This window comes from Pongo pygmaeus, chromosome 3 (assembly GCF_028885625.2).
Source record: "Pongo pygmaeus isolate AG05252 chromosome 3, NHGRI_mPonPyg2-v2.0_pri, whole genome shotgun sequence".
Classification (NCBI taxonomy): Eukaryota; Metazoa; Chordata; class Mammalia; order Primates; family Hominidae; genus Pongo; species Pongo pygmaeus.
In genome coordinates this window covers 131,871,176-131,888,406 of record NC_072376.2, presented here as the reverse complement: position 1 = coordinate 131,888,406, position 17,231 = coordinate 131,871,176, and the positions used below count along the sequence as shown (strand labels likewise).

General features: G+C 36.6%; 1 protein-coding gene across 1 annotated transcript in view; it reads right to left on the bottom strand.

Annotated features, from left to right (window-relative positions):
• The window catches only part of MYOZ2 (myozenin 2), a 53,027-nt gene that overhangs the window by 13,517 nt on the left and 22,279 nt on the right, over nt 1-17,231 (bottom strand). Inside the window, exons 4-5 of the mRNA XM_054486072.2 lie at nt 16,429-16,558; nt 10,185-10,368 (exon numbers count right to left, since the gene is read on the bottom strand). Coding sequence (XP_054342047.1) covers nt 10,185-10,368; nt 16,429-16,558 — 314 coding nt within the window. The remainder of the gene's footprint in view (nt 1-10,184; nt 10,369-16,428; nt 16,559-17,231) is intronic.

Here is a 17,231-nt window from a genome sequence, read left to right as displayed (position 1 = left end):
GTTAGATACAGAGTATGGACACAAAGGTATTCCAAGGCCGCACCAGAGCAGCTAGATACAGAGTGTCGATTGGTGCACTCACAAACCCTGAGCTAAACACACGGTGCTGATTGGTGTATTTACAATCCCTGAGCTAGACATAAAGGTTCTCCAAGGCCCCACCAGAGCAGCTAGATACAGAGTGTCCATTGGTGCATTCACAAACCGTGAGCTAGACACAGGGTGCTGATTGGTGTGTTTACAAACCTTGAGCTAGATACAGAGTGCCGATTGGTGCATTTACAATCCCTGAGCTAGACATAAGGGTTCTCCAAGGCCCCACCAGACTCAGGAGCCCAGTTGGCTTCACCCAGTGGATCCTGCACCAGGGATGCAGGTGGAGCTGCCTGACAGTCCCGCGCAGTTGGAGCTGCCTGACAGTCCCGCGCAGTGCACTTGCACTCCTCAGCCCTTGGGTGGTCGACGGGACTGGGCACCGTGGAGCAGGGGGTGGCACCCCTCCGGGAGGCTGGGGCTGCACAGGAGCCCATGGAGGGGGTGGGAGGCTCAGGCATGGCGGGCTGCAGGTCCCGAGCCCTGCCCCGAGGGAAGGCAGCTAAGGCCCGGTGAGAAATCGAGTGCAGCGCCGGTGGGCTGGCACTGCTGGGGGACCCAGTACACCCTCCGCAGCCGCTGGCCCGGGTGCTAAGTCCCTCATTGCTCGGGGCAGGCAGGGCCGGCTGGCTGCTCCGAGTGCGGGGCCCGCCAAGCCCACGCCCACACGGAACTCCAACTGGCCCGCAAGCGCGGCACGCAGCCCCGGTTCCGGCTGGCGCCTCTCCCTCCACACCTCCCTGCAAGCTGAGGGAGTGGGCTCCGGCCTTGGCCAGCCCAGAAAGGGGCTCCCACAGTGCAGCGGTGGGCTGAAGGGCTCCTCAAGTGCCGCCAAAGTGGGAGCCCAGGCAGAGGAGGTGCCCAGAGCGAGCGAGGGCTGTGAGGACTGCCAACACGCTGTCACCTCTCACTACCACAGATACAATGAAGAGCTAATGTTTGGAAAGCAGTTTTCTTTTCTTTGGCGTCATTGAGGCTACATCCTGTTTGTTTGAATTTGATTGCCCTCAACACACAAATTAAAAGAGAGTCCATTAATAGAAATGTTAAGTTTTCAAAGCGAGAGACTACTCATAAGATTTTTAAGGTCCCTGAAAATAGTTTCAAGTTTAAGTCAAAGTTAGTGAAGCCAACGTTTCCAACGAAAGATTTAAAATAGTCTACTGAAAAATACCTGTGCATCTCTCCCCCCAGTTCCCATAACATAGAAATTCTTCAAACATAGGTCTGACTTAAAATGATTTTTCTATTTCATCATCTATGTAGTGAAAAATAAGCCTGTTTCATTCAGATTCACAGTTAGTAGATACTTTCTTGTTTATTTTGATGGGTCAGTGATGGATTACATTTGTGAAAATTAATAGTACTGGATATATAATACACCTATAATAATTACTAATTATTCTATAAGGTAAAGAAGTAGGTGAAATGATTGTATAAAAGTTAAAATATTCTACTAAGTAGCTAATGAATGTACTATATTTAAATGTACTTAATCATATCATTATAGAATTTATTTTGCAGATGGGGAAATTAAGATAAGAGGTTAAGTGACATACCCGAAGTCATACAGCTTTTTGAAGCAGAACTGGGAATCCGAAACTGCCTTTGCAAAATTATAACTGAGAAAATTATAACAGTGAAAGAGATCTTACCTGACTCCATCTTGCTTCTAACCTCCAAGCTGTTCCTCTTCCTTTCCTAGGAATAGGCCAAACTAACTTTGGGAGAAACTTATGGTTTAACGTTGAAACAATGGCCATAACAGCCCTTTCCCAAAACAAATCCCCTTCCTGCCTGGGGACTAGATTGCTCTTGCAGGACTAACAAATCAGCCACAAGATCAGAAGTTATGGTTTAGGTGTCTTGCAACTGGAGGCTGAAAGATTCTGACCCTCCCCAAATTTTTCCTTGGGGATAACATCACTGTGGTAAAACCTTAGAACAGTGTTTGAGATATTTTGTAAACCCTGTACTCGATGGATCAGCTGGCACCACTCAGATCAATAAACTGGCTCATCTGATCTTGTGGCCCCCACCCAGGAACTGACTCAGTGCAAGAGGACAGCTTCGACTCACTATGATTTCATCTCCCACCTGACCAATCAGCACTCCTGACTCACTGTCCCCACTACCCACCAAATTTTCCTTAAAAAGCCTGATCCCCAGGGAGACTGGTTTCAGTAATAATAAAACTCTGGTCTCCCGTCATGCATCCAGCTCTGCGTGAATTAAACTCTATTGCAATTCTCCTGTCTTGATAAATCAGCTCTGTCTAGGCAGTGGGCAAGGAGAACCCTTTGGGGGGGTTACAAGCCTCCTTGCTCCTGGTTTACTTTTTCTCATGGGTTTAATGGAATATTATCTGAATGTAACATAAAATTTGAATACACTCAGAGAAACTACAAAAATTCAAAGTTGAACTAAACTCTGGGCCATTTTGAAATTGTGATTAGACTTAGGAGCCAATTTTCATCCACTCATTATCATTGCTGAATACCATTTGACTATATCTTACCTCTCTAGGCTTTATCAGCAATATCTAATAATTACCTATCATAATGTAAACTACCAAACAATATTATTTTACTCTTTGCAAGGACTTTGGAAATAACTGGAAATTGCTTGCTTCTTTCTCTTTGTCTCTTTCTTCTGTTTTTGTTTTGTTTTGTTTTGTTTTCGTGGGGGGGTGTGTGTGTGTGTGTTTGGAAAAAATGTGAAAAATAGATATATCAGAATAAAGTCTTCGTGTAATATTATGTTAAATTATTTAATAATCAGAAAATAAAATAAAATATTTTATTAAAAATATATATGTATAATAGTTGTATGACAAAATAAATCTTTGGCCAAATGGCTTTCTTATAATTTTAAGTAGTTTGATAAAATAAAATCATATTAACCTACAATAGGGAAAATAATAAATTTAAAATAATAACTTGAAAATTATTTTATACCTGAAAATTATTTTAGCCTCTATTTTAAATGACTAGATTTTGTTCTGGACTAATTCAAAGAATGGCTTTTGTCACATTTAGTTTATAAAGACCCAGATACCTGTTGAGATTATTTTGCCTATGTGATTTTTTTGAAATAAAAATTTTATTGAAGTGTAAGATACAGAAAGTGCACAAAACATAAGGTAAAAGTTAATTAATACTATTTATTTTCTAATTATTGCTGGTATATAAAAATAACTATTAATGATGACCTTTTATTCTGTGCTCTCACTAAGTTCACTTATTAATCCTAATGATTTACTGGTAGCTTCTTTTAAATTTTCTATGGATATAATCATGTCATTTGTGAATAATGACATCTTTTTCTTTTCCTATACTTACCCCTTTTATTTATTACTCTTGTATTATTGTTTGGCAGGGGTAAACAAACAGCATCTTTCTCTGAAAACATTTATGTAAGTATGTTTTAACTTTTACATTGAAATAATATTTTCACTGGATATAGAATTACAGGCTGGCTGTTATTTATTTCATTATTTTAAAAGTGTTAATCCACTCTCTCCCATCATTTCAGTTGGAAAATCAACTGTCTTATTTTTACTCATTTTAAGATAATGTGTCTATTATTCCTTCACTTTAAGATTTTCTTAATTGTCTTTATTTTACAATCATGTGCCTTTTGTGTGGTTTACTTTGCACTTACCCTTCTTGGGTGCTGTAGTACTTCTTGAACTTGAAGCTTGATGTCTTTTGTCAATTTTGAAAAATCTTATGCCATGAATTCTTTCAATATTGCTTCTCTCTCTTATTCCCTTCTGAGGCTCCAACCACACACATATATTGGCATTTTTATTACTGCTCCAAGTATGTCTTCTGCTATTTTTCTGCATCTTAAATCCTATTTTCTCCATGTTGCAGCTTGAACACTTTCTGCCTCAATTTAGCAATTCTCTCTTCAGCTATGTCTGATCTGCTATTAATTCCATTTATGGAATTTTAAAAACATTTATATTATTTAATATAACACAAGTACAGAAAACTTAAGAAACTATACATAATGTCTATGAAATGAATAACCTTGGAAAGGGACTACACATATCAAGAGCCACTCCAGCTCTATCCATGGTCCCTGCCCAATCACAATACCCTCTAGCCCCTAGTGGTAGTCAATATTTTGACTTTTATAGTAATACAAACTTACGAAATTTTTTTTTAGCATGAGGACATTATAATAAGTGAAATAAGCCAGCCACAAAAAAAAAAAAACACACACAAATACTGTAGGATTCTATTTATACAAGGACCTTAAAGTGGTAAAAATCATAGAGACAGAAAGTAGAATGGTGGTTGTCAGGAATTGATGGTGGCAGAGAGGGAATGGGGAGTTATTGTTTAATGGGTACAGAGTTTCAGTTTTACCAGATGAAGAGTTGTGGAGGGGGATGGTGGTGATGGTGGCACGACATTATGAAGTATTGTACTGAATACCACTGAACTGTATGCTTAAAGTGATTAAGATAGTTAATTTTCTGTTATGTGTATATCACCACCACCACGACAACAACAACAAAAAATATATTTTTAAAAAAACCTGTAGGATGATTTAAGTCTTTAAGAGGTGTCATCTTCTTTCTAGAAGGGATTCATTTTTGTCAGAGCAGGCAGTTTGATTTAGGGGAGATAGCCTTTATCCAATCTAAGATTTTGTTGGTTGAGAGCAATATTTAGTTTTATGAAGGCTGAAGTATTACTCGTTCACCTTTATTCCAATGGTATAGCCCTTTAGGACTTCCAGCTGGAAGTATGGAATATTTACCAAGACCCCTCCTCCCTGGAAGACCCTATACTCCTATTTGGTCTTCCCAGACTTGAAGCTGCCAAAAGGTTTACTCAGCTTTTTAGCCTTTTAGTGCTGCTGATGAATCAACAAGTGCCTCAAGGAGAAAAGTGGTACCACATGTTGGGTTAAAATCTCTAAATTTCCCTCATCTCCAGAACCCTGGCCTCAAGTACTCACGTCCTTGGTAGCTTTTAAACCATTTTTAAAACTCATTTTTTAAAACTAGCTTTTCTGGTTATTTTTATGAAGTTGTTCTGATATAAAGTAGTCTGCCATAGCTGGATGTGAAAATCTTACCTATGTTCTTTGATCTTATTCATTTAGCAAGCATTTAAGCCAAAGATATAATTACAGGCATACTTTGGAGATATTGTAGGTTTGGTTCCAGACCACTGCAATAGAGTATCACAATAGAGCAAGTTGCATGAAATTCTTTATTTCCCAGCGTATATAAAAGTTATGTTTACACTGTATTGTAGTCCATTAAGTATCTATAGCATTGTGTCTTTAAGAACAATATGTCTGAAAAACAAAGTACATGACTTAGTTTCAAATATTTTATTGCTAATAAATGCTAATGGTCATCTGAGCCTTCAGTAAGTTGAAATTTTTTGTTGGTGGAGTGATTGCCATATTGTTGATAGCTGCCGACTGATCACGGTAGTGATTGCTGAATGTTGGACTGATTGTGGCAATTCATTGAAATAAGGAAACAATGATTTTTGCTGCATCAATTGATTCTTCCTTTCATGAAAAATTTCTTTGTAGCATATGATACTGTTTGGTAGCATTTTACCCACAGTAGAACTTATTTCAAAATTGGAGTCAATCCTCTCCAATCCTGCTACTGCCTTATCAACTAAGTTTAGGGAATATTCTCAATATTTTGTTGTCATGTCAACAATATTCACAGCATCCTCAGCAGGGGTAGATACCATCTCAATAAACCACTTTCTTGGCTTATTCATAAGAAGCAACTCCTGATCTGCTCAGGTATTTTTTGTTGTTGTTGTTGTTTTGTTTCTTTTTTTAGATTGCAGCAATTCAGTCACATCTTCACACTCTACTTCTAGCTTTAGTTGTCTTGCTATTTCCACCAGATCTTTATTTACTTCCTCCAATTAAGTCTTGAAGCCCTTAGTTAACCATGAGAGTTGGAATAAACTTTTTCCGAACTCCTGTTAATGTTATTATTTTGCCTTCCTTCCATGAATCACAAATAATCTTCATGGCATCTAGAATGGTGAATTCTTTTCAGAAGGTTTTCAATTTACTTTGCCCAGATCAATCAGAGGAATCCCTTTCTATGGCAGCTATAGCCTTATGAAATGTGTTGCTTAAATAATAAGGCTTGACAGTCAAAATTACTCCTTGATCGATCCATGGGCTACAGAATGGATGTTGTCAACAGGCATAAAAAACATTAGGCTGGGCGCAGTGGCTCACGCCCATAATCCCAGCACTTTGGGAGGCCAAGGCAGGCGGATCACGAGGTCAGGAGATAGAGACCATCCTAGCTAACACAGTGAAACCCTGTCTCTACTAAAAATACAAAAAATTAGCCGAGCATGGTGGCGGGCACCTGTAGTCCCAGCTACTCAGGAGGCTGAGGCAGGAGAATGGCATGAACCTGGGAGGTGGAGCTTGCAGTGAGCTGAGATCATGCCACTGCACTCCAGCCTGGGTGACAGAGTGAGACTCCATCTCAAAAAAAAGAAAACAAAACATTAATCTCCTTGTACACTGCCATCAGAGCTCTTGGGTGACCAGGTTCGTTGTCAATAAAGAGTAATAAATTGAAAAGAATATTTTCTGAGCAATAGGTCTCAAGAGTAGGCTTAAAATATTCAGTAAGCCATGCTGTAGACATATGTGCTGTCATTCAGGCTTTGTTATTCCATTTATAAAGCACAGTCAGAGATTTAGCATGATTCTTAAGGGCCCTGGAATTCTCAGAATGGTAAATGAGCATTGGCTTCAACTCAACTCAAATTCACCAGCTACATTAGTTTCTAGCGAGATAGTTAGCTTGTTCTTTGAAGCTTCGAAGCCAAGCATTGACTTCTCTCTAGCTATGGAAGTCGTAGATGGTATCTTCTTCCAATAGAAAGTTGTTTCATCTACATTGAAAATCTGTTATTTAGTGTAGCCACTTTCATCAATCATCTTAGCTAGATCTTCTGGATAATTTGCTGCAGCTTCTACATCTGCACTTGCTGCTTCACCTTGCACTGTAAAAGTTAAGAAGACGGTGTCTTTCCTCAGCCTTCATGAACCAACCACTACTAGCTTCCAACTTTTCTTCTGCAACTCCCTTCCCTCTCTAAGCCTTCATAAAGTTGAAGAAAGTTAGGGCCTTGCTCTGGATTGCGTTTTGGCTAAATTATGGAAATGTTGTTCCTGGTTTGATCTTCCATCCAGACTACTCAAACTCTTGATATCTGCACTAAGGCTGTTTTACTATCTTATCATTCATGTGTTCACTGGAGTAGCACTTATCATTTTCTTCCTGAATTTTTCCTTTGCATTCACACCTTGGCTAACTGGCACAAGAGGCCTAGCTTTCAGCTTATCTCTGCTTTTGACATGTCTTCCTCACTGTCTAATCATTTCTAGCTTTCGATTTAAAATGAGAGACTTGTGACTGTTCCTTTCACTTGAACACTTAGAGGCTATCATAGGGTTATTAATTGGCTTAATTTCAATATTGTTGTGTCTCAGGGAATAGGGAGGCCCAGGAAAAGGAGAGAGATGGGGGAGCGGCTGGTCATTGGAGCACTCAGAACACACACAACATATATTGATTAAGTTTACCTTTTTACATGGGCATGGTTCATGACGTCCCAAAAACAGTTACAATAGTAACATCTAAGATTGTTGATCACAGGTCACCATAACAGATATAATAATAATGAAACCAGAATATTGTGACAATTACCAAAGTGAGCACATGATGTTGGAAAAATGGCACTGATAGACTTGCTTGACACAGGGTTGCCACAAACCTTCAATTTGTGAGAAAATGCAGTATCTGCAGAGAAGAGTAAAGTGAAGTGCAATAAAACAAGGTATGCCTGTACACTGTTTAGTTGTTTTTTACGTGGACTTCTAAAGCAATGCATGTACTAGACAATGACTTAAACTTTGTGTATCCCTGTGCATATACTTTTTTTTTTGAGACAGGGTCTCACTCCCATTGCCCAGGTGAGAGTACAGTGGTGCAATTATAGCTCATTGCAGCAGCCTCAACCTCCTGGGCTCAAGCAACCCTCTCGCCTCACTTTTTGAGTTCTCACTATGTTGTGCTGGCTAGTCTCAAACTCCTGGGCACAGCTCACCTTGGCTTCTCAAAGTGCTGGGATTACAGGCATGAGCCACCGCACCTGGCCTACATATGCTTCAAGGTTAGAAAGGATCTTACAGCTATCTGTTTGGGCTGTCTATGTATTACATCATGTTTTGTTTCATCTGTTAATGTTATTTAATAATAAGAAGTCTAAGAATATACTATCATGTTGAAAGAATTTAATTCCTAAGTTTTTATTTCTATGTTGATATAGATATGCAGAGGAATAAAATGTTCTAAAGTAAAAGAGAAGTATTAGCAGATTAAGTTCTCTCTCTCTCTCTTACACACACACACACACACACACACAGAGCATGTAATATTTACAAAAGCTTTGATTAACACAGGGAGCTACATTTCCTATTGAATGGTATTGTGCTCACTGATATAGTACTCACCTGGTATTTATACAGTCAATAGGCATCTCTTTATAACTAACTCAAATATTACCACACCAGTGTGTGTAGAACTACAGGCAAGCTGCTCAGCAGGCACAGGGCACCAAAGCCACAAGACAGAGAAGTCTTACAGCATGTCTTAAGCACTTAATCTCAAAAACAAATCCAAGTTATTCCATTAATTTCCATTTTCCCCTAATGTTTTACTTGTTATAATTTTCTACAGTCTCATTTTGAAAAAAAAATTATAATATTGATCAGAATGGGCCTCCAACTTTTTTTCCCCTGCCACTCCTCAACCCCTCTTTAAATTCTATGGTACACCTCTTTCATGCAAGGGATGTATTACTAATAATGGTAGCGTGTAAAAACTAAAATCTTAATAGTACAATATTTATTTTTATTTATTTTATTTATTTATTATTTTTTGAGACAAGGTCTCACTATGTTGCCCAGGCTAGAGTGAAGTTATGTGATTCCAGCTCACTACAACTTCCACCTCCTGGGCTCAAGTGATCCTCCCACCTCAGCCTCCCAAGTAGCTGGGACTACAGGTACATGCCACCACTCTTGGCTAATTTTTGTAGTTTTTGTAGAGACAGGGTTCTTGCTATGTTGCCCAGGGTAGTCTTGAACTCCTGGGCTCAAGTGATCCACCCACCTCAGCCTCCCAAAGTGCTGGGATGACAGGCATGAGCCACCACATCCGATCACAATATTTAAAAACACTTAAGAAGATCACTATTTAAATGCAGTCTATTTGGCATTCTTTTTTTAAATAAAAAAATTTACTCATTAATTTATTCATTTTTAAACGAATGGTTATTAAGCAGCCTATAAATTGAGTCTATCTTTTTTTGAATGCAAGACAGCATACTAGATATTAGATATTTTACTCTAAAATGAAGGTCAAGTGACCAAATAATGGATTATGAGACTATTAAAAATTCAAAATATCCATGGAAATTATAAAAACTGAATAACAGAGAAAAATAGATGCCCATTCTATAAACTATACTACAGATATCATTTGGTGATATTTTTGATAACATAAGTTTTGGGTTGTACCTCTTCTGGAATCTTGGGCCATTAAGTCTCTAAATTACTTTTAATCCTAAAGCCTGCAAAAATATAAGATGGAATCTGGAGTTACACAGTAATTCTCATAGCCTTGCATGTGAATTATTTACTAAATTCTTGAACAATATTGCCATTTGAAACAATGCATAAACCCAGATCAATCTTTGGATTTGAAACTATTATTAAAATAACATTTTTAAAGTATGAGGGGATAATCTTGATGTTATACCAATGATAGTTTCTGAATCATTTCCTTCATTTTTATACTAAAATGACCAAGTTTGAAAATAATAGTAATATTACAAAAATGAGTCTTTGCCTAGGCTTAGAAGATATCCTATATTGCTATTTAGATTCTTTTCTCAAAATAAAAAATTGCTTTCTACCAGGGAATTCAGTTATCTGTACCATGATGAAAAAATTTTGGTATTGCATGCCAACAGTGTCACCCAGGATCATTGAATTACCTGTTAAAGCTCCTGTAATCAGGCAGTTCTGCCTTTCCTTCAGGCTTGAAAAGTTTAGGATATAAAGCCTCTAAAAGCTCCGGATCATTGCTAATGGCTTGTTCCCAGGGAGATTGATAGTACTTAGGGACAGCCGTGGTGTTGAATTTTTCAGGAGGAATTTCCTTCAGTGGTCCAGAATATCCTTTGGAAAAATATAGCAAAAGTAAGTAAACACTGTGCCCGAGAGTTACTAACCTCCACCTAACATTTTACCATGTTTGATTTTTCATGCTGGGATAAATTTATGAAGTATGCATCCTTTTCATGATCCCTTAGAAAACAGCAGTCTTCAAGTGTTAGACATTTTAGAGCTCCTGTAAACTTATGGAACTTTAAAAAGAAACCATTTTTCTTAATGTTTAATTTTTCCAAATTATACAGTTTTTTCTTGACTGTCTTAGTATATATATTTTTCCAGTAAAACTGTTCATTTAGTTTTCTAAAAATTGTGCTCCTTGCATTAATTCACACTAGACTTTAGATACCACAATTAATTAATTTAAAAATGTTAATATTGAGTGCCTATTGTAGTCAAAGGTAGGGGAAATCACAATGCAGACAAAATCTCCCTCCTCCCAGAGCTGATTCTTTAGAGGTGATGTTTGGGTCTTGTCTATTTTCAATTGCTGAGTGCTCTGTAAAATGTTTGAGCTTCAAGAAGATGAAGTAACTTGTTCCCACGGCCTTATTCAGGCCCAGATCTTCTTATCTCCCAATGTATCCATCCCCTGTTTATTTTGTTCCTCAAGATTTCTTACCTAGCTTTTCTGCTTCTGATCTCACCTCCCCAGTTTATTCTTCCCATAACAGCTGGGAATTTTCTGTAAATACTGTTTAAAAGTCACGGAAATTCTTGGCATGGATCTTTAAACCTTTTTCACATGCATAGAGTGACACTCTTCCAGTTTTCTAAGGCACAGTTATCTACTTTCTGTTTACACTGCCATATTACCTAATTATATCCCTGCAATTCTCTCTTCCACCATGTCAAATCCCTTTACCATTTGATGACTTCTACTTTTAGATTTCTCTGATGCTCTTTCCCATCTCTGCAATAATTTTGATTTTCTTCTGTCAAAGCATGCCTATCTTCTCTTTACACTAAAATGTTTGTCTCCTCCAAAAAAAAAAAAGCCCCTTCCTGATAATTCCATGTCTAAACAGTTATTTGTGATTATTTAATTTTCTTCAGATTGCCTCCAGTATCTAATAGAAGTCTTTTTGGGTAGGCTCCTTTTCTCTGCTTACCACTTAAATCCTGTTGTTCCTCAAAGCTCTTTTCTTACACAATGCACTCTACCTAGAAAATTCCATTTATATTCATAGCTTCATTTGTGACCTATGTATTGATAATTCTGACTTTTAAAAAAAAATTAAGCCGTCTACTCAATTATTTACTATATTTATCAAAATAAATGATCCACTGGCACCCTTTATAACTTGTCTAGACCTAAATGCAGCCATTTTCTAATATATTCTGCTTCTTTTTTTATATTGGTCATTTTAGCAAATGTTATCACTTTACTCTCAGATGCCCAAGACAGAGCATTATCCGAAAGTCTCCCTCATCCCCACAACAAATCACAAAGTGTTACCAACTATACTACCTAAGGATGTCTAAAATAGTGGCTCTCATATTATTGTTTATCTGAATTATCTTGGATACGTATTTAAAATGTAGATAATAGGATCCTCCCTCCAGAAGTCTGGCTTCAGTGAGTCTCAGGTATGACCTAAAACTCCAATGTTTAGCAAACTCTCATATAAATCTTATGCAGGTGGTCTACAAACAGAACAACGAGGAACATTGCTCTAAAAAATTCTCTTTACATTCCGTTACGCCTGCCCTGGGTCAGGCCCAGGTTGTCTCTTGCCTGGGTGTTCACCACAGCTTCAACACTAATCCTTTAGCTGGAACCCTCTCCCAGCCACCCTCCACACTGCTGCCCCAGGAGACCTTCCTAACTGGCCAGCTCTTCCCCTGCTCAGGGGACCCTAATGCCTCCCAGGACAAAATCGCAACCGCTCAGCATGACCCATGTGGCCCTTACGCCCGTCCAGCCTCACCGCCTGCTTTCTCCTTTCACACTCTTTGCTCCAGGACTATGGATCTAGTTACTTGTTGCTTGGGGTGCCCCTTATGCCCCCCTACTTGGTCCATTCATTTCCTGTGCCTGGACTGTTCTCCCTACTTCTTGTCATGTGCGAATTTCTACTGTAAGCCTTGGCTTCAGGTTACCCTTCGATGCAGCCATTCCTACCTCCCCAAGGAAAGAGTTCTCTTTCCTGTGTCTTGTCTTTGTATATTATATGTAACTCTATAACCATAACTACCACATTTTATTTCCTATTCCTTTCCTGGAGTTGAACAGAGGTAAGACCTTTAAAAACCGGAAAATTTTAAGTTTTATAAAATTTGTTTAAAATTCCTCAAAATCCTACCACCTTAACATAAGTATTTAGTTTTGTGTATTTTCTTCCAGTTTTTCTTCACCCATAAACATAATGATCACATAACTAGAACATCTAGTGTAATATTATGTTTTTCCCCCAAATTTGTTTAAAATACTTTTAAATGTTTCTGTATCATGTTCATAATTATTTTAAGGGTTTCACAATAATCTATTAAATTAAGGAACCATGGTTATGTAATCTTTTCCCATTTTTGAACATGCAAGGTTTTCTAATTTCTTTTTATAGATATCATTAAATAACAACTTTTTTCTTTTTTGATATGCTCATTTATCTACAGAAAAGAATGTGCTTATATTTAACCTCACAGAAATATTACAATTCAGCAATGCCATATGTCTACATTTCTTGTTTGATTTTTAAATATGTTTTAATATAACTGAAATTTAGATAAATTTTATTTTTACAGTATTATGGCATTTTCATACTCATTTATTCATGTATGAAAAAAGTTGGCTTTTTGATACATAGTTGGCTAATCACTAACAAATTAATTTGCTAAATTGGAATAATTATAGTTTGTTTACTGAGCTTATTGTACTTTTCAACTTATCTACTCAGAAGAAAGAATCCATTTGTACTCTTGCCTCGTAGTAAAGTACATAATAACCAAACTCCCCGTTTTCTTACTCTATATTGCATAAACATTTTCTAATATTTAATAATTGGATACTAGCTCTAAATAGGTACATAAATTAGTGCTTTAAAAATTTCTCTTAAGTTAAACATTGCATGTCCTCATTCACATGTGGAAGCTAAAAAAGGTTGATCTCCTAGGTGTGAAAAGTAGGACAGAGCATACTAGAGGCTGGGAACAGTAGAGAGAAGTGGGGACAAGAGAGATTTGTTAAAGAATGCAAAATTATAGCTAGACAGGAGGAATAAGTTCTAGTCCTCTATAACACTGTAGGGTGTTATAAGAATAATACATAGTTATTTATATATAAATTTATATATAAATAAGAATAATATATAGTTCAGATAGCTAGAAGGAGGATATTGAATACTTCCAACAAAAAGAAATAATAAATATTTGAGATGATGGATATGTATCAAAACATCACTATGTACCCCAAGAATATGTACAATTATTACACGTCAATTTAAACAATATTAATTAGGGCTATAAGAGTTGCGTTGGAGGCACATCTTTGAGGTTCCGTTAAATGAGAAAATTAAGATACAGAAAAGTGTGTTGAATATACCATTTAATAAAGCATGCAGTTTTCCCCCCACAAAGTCTCTCTCTGGATATATATAAACATACATATACAACCACACACATATTTATTCCTGATGGTCAATAAAATGCACGTATGATGTTGAATTATATACACAGAAAGTGAAAATATAAATATTCTTTGGACATTTGCTCTATCTCTCTATGTCAATTAATTCTTTGAAGATAGAGATTAATTCTTCTATTCATTTTGTGATTCCATAGTGTACAGTAAAGACTACATAATAAAAGTTCTAAGTGATGACAGCACTAAATTGTATCAACATTCACTTTTCCATATGTCCTCTCTCTTTCCTGTTTAATAAAAAAAAAAACTCCAAAAAGTAAGCAGGGGTTGTAGTACAGTGGTTGGAGCTCAGATAGTATCTGTGTATTCTATTGCATAAGAAGGATGTAAAGGTGGATGGGGAAAGAATTAACTTTAACTGAGTGCTTATTATATGTTAGGAACTATACGCATACCATTACACTTACTTTGCACAGTGACCCTGTAAAGTGAGATTTCTTTTCTCTATTTTACAGATTGAGGAAACTAGGGCCCAAAGAGATGTATTTCCTTTCCCAGCATGGTAGTAAAACGGGAAGAGCCATAGGGTTGAACCCAGATCTGTCTGATTCTAAACCTTATTTCTTTTCTCATGTGGTTGATGATGTAGATACAGACCCTATTACCTGCTTTTCTGCCATAACTTTTGTTGAAAGCTACCAGAGAACTTTATTAAAATAATCCATTTCAGAATTGTATGCATTTTAATTGTGCCTAATTGGTTTCCTTCAGTGTTATTTTGCTAAGTCTATCCATAGTTTTTCTCATCGTGCTCATTAAGAATGCTCTAATACCGTATTTTAAAATAATATTTAATGTTGTACAGGTGCTGTACCTGTATAACATTATCTCAAAATATTTACATATTTTCAAAAATAGTATTACATTTGAGAAGAATGCTAGGAGTACTTTTGCTAAATTTACTGTTTATTTTACAAAAATTAGACATATATCTTTAGTTTCAAGATATAACTATTTTAAATTTTTGAAATCTATACACTACTCTTGAGGAAATGCTTGAATTTTCAAAGACACTATAGGTTACTTTGAAAAGTTTTCTAATTAGATAATGTAATTTTTTGAAAGATGTCCTATTTTAATACCCAACATTATTTATAAAGACTATAAACTGACTGAATAAGGAGTTGATTCTCTTTTAAAATGATAAACAAATGTATACTCTTTAGGAGCAGCATTGAAAGTCCTTTGAGGGAACAGAGAAAACAAAAACAATCTCCATAAGGTCTGTTGACATGAGGCACTTGTAAATTTGGTACCAGATCTGGGCTTAATTCTTTTTTGTTTTATTTATTTATTTTTTGTAGAGACAGGGTCTTGTTATGTTGACCAGGCTGGTCTCGAGCTCCTGGCCTAAAGTGATCCTCCTCAGCCTCCCAAAGTGCTGGTATTATAGGTGTGAGCCACTGTGCCTGGCCCTAATTCTTTTTTCTCTTGTAATTTTAATTTAAAAGATTTTTATTTTTAACTTTTGTGGGTACATAATAGGTGTATATATTTATGGGGTTCATTAGATATTTTGATAACAGCATGCAATGTGCAAAACCACATCAGGATAAATGGGGTATCCATCATCTTAAGCATTTATCCTTTATGTTACAAACAATCCAGTTATACTCTTTTAATTATTGTAAAATGTACAATTAAGTTACTATTCACTATGGTCACCCTGTTGTGCTGTCAAATACTAGGTCTTATTCATTCTTTGCTGCTTCATAGACATTCATAACCTCAACGTCTTAATTTATAAAATGAGGATTGTAATTAATATGTCATAGAGTTACTGCGAAATTAAAGAAGACAATATATATCACAGCACTTTATATATTGTACAGTCCTATACAAATAGGATTTCAATATAATTACAAATTACTTATTATAATTTTCAATATAGCAGGTGATTAACGACCATCTAAAGCAAAGAACGTATGGCTACTATAAATGTTTTATGTGATTCCTTTAGGTCTGAATTTTTGCATTTATCTTGTATTTATCCAAAAAAAAAATTTTTTTTTGAGTCAGGGTCTTACTCTGTTACCTAGGCTGGAGTGCAGTGGTGTGGTCATGGCTCACTGCAGCCCCCACCTCCTGGGCTCAAATGATCCTCCTACCCCAGCCCCCCAAGTAGCTGGGACTACAAGTGTGCACCACCATACCCAGCTAAATTTTGTATTTATTGTAGAAACTAGGTTTCACCATGTAATCCAGGCTGGTCTCAAACTTGTGGGCTTAGGTGATCTACCCACCTCAGTCTCCCAAAGTGCTGGGATTACAGGTGTGAGCCACCGTGCCAGGGGCCCAAAAAACATACTTAATGAGAAAAGATATATTATTTAAATACTATTTAATAAAGGCTTTAAATGCCTTGAGTCATATCATTAGGTACACAGAAATTTTATTGCTCTATTGGTAAGGGGATTGGTTACCTGGAGCAATGTTGTCTGGATTTGGAGGGCTTCGTGGATCTGGGGTGTTGGGAGGAGTCAAGGGGGCTTGCTGCGAACCACCTTCCAAGTTACTTCCATCCACTTTCCCATTCTGCATAGCAATACTGTGCTGTATTTAATCAAAAGTAAACTCTGCTGAAAACTCAAAAATGTAAGCCCAATAATAGGAGCTATATATGCAAAACTTCAATTGTGTATTTATAATTTAAATGCAATGTCGCTTCATTACTTCCTGGGACCTCAATAATTTTTTTCATAGTAAGATGGTTGTGCACTTGAATGAGATTTACTGATATCAGTCTAAGATCTATTTTATGATGACAGTCCACTTAATAATGATTAGAGCTGAAATTAATTGAGACTTACTGTGTGCCAGGCACTGTGTCTAGTGGTTCATACCAATCATTTCATTTTCAATTCAGAACATCCCTATGAGATAAATGTATTTAATTTTTGAATCCTTACTAATCTAATAATGTAGAGCATATTGGCCAAGCATTTGGCCTAGTAAATCTTATGTTCCGTTGTATTTATATTTGGGCTTTAATTAGATCTTTTCAAGTATAGAAAGTTTAAAAATCTAACCTGAAATTTGAACGGCAATCATATGTACTCCAAAAAAACCCAAAAATCATTTATATTTTAAGTTGCATAGACTTGCAAAAGGAAAAATTTGTGATTTTTAGAAAATAAAATGCTGAAAAAAGGCATTTGTCTTTTAAATTTCAATAAATTTGTTTTACTATTACAGGATTTATTCTATGGCAATAATGTAGCACCTT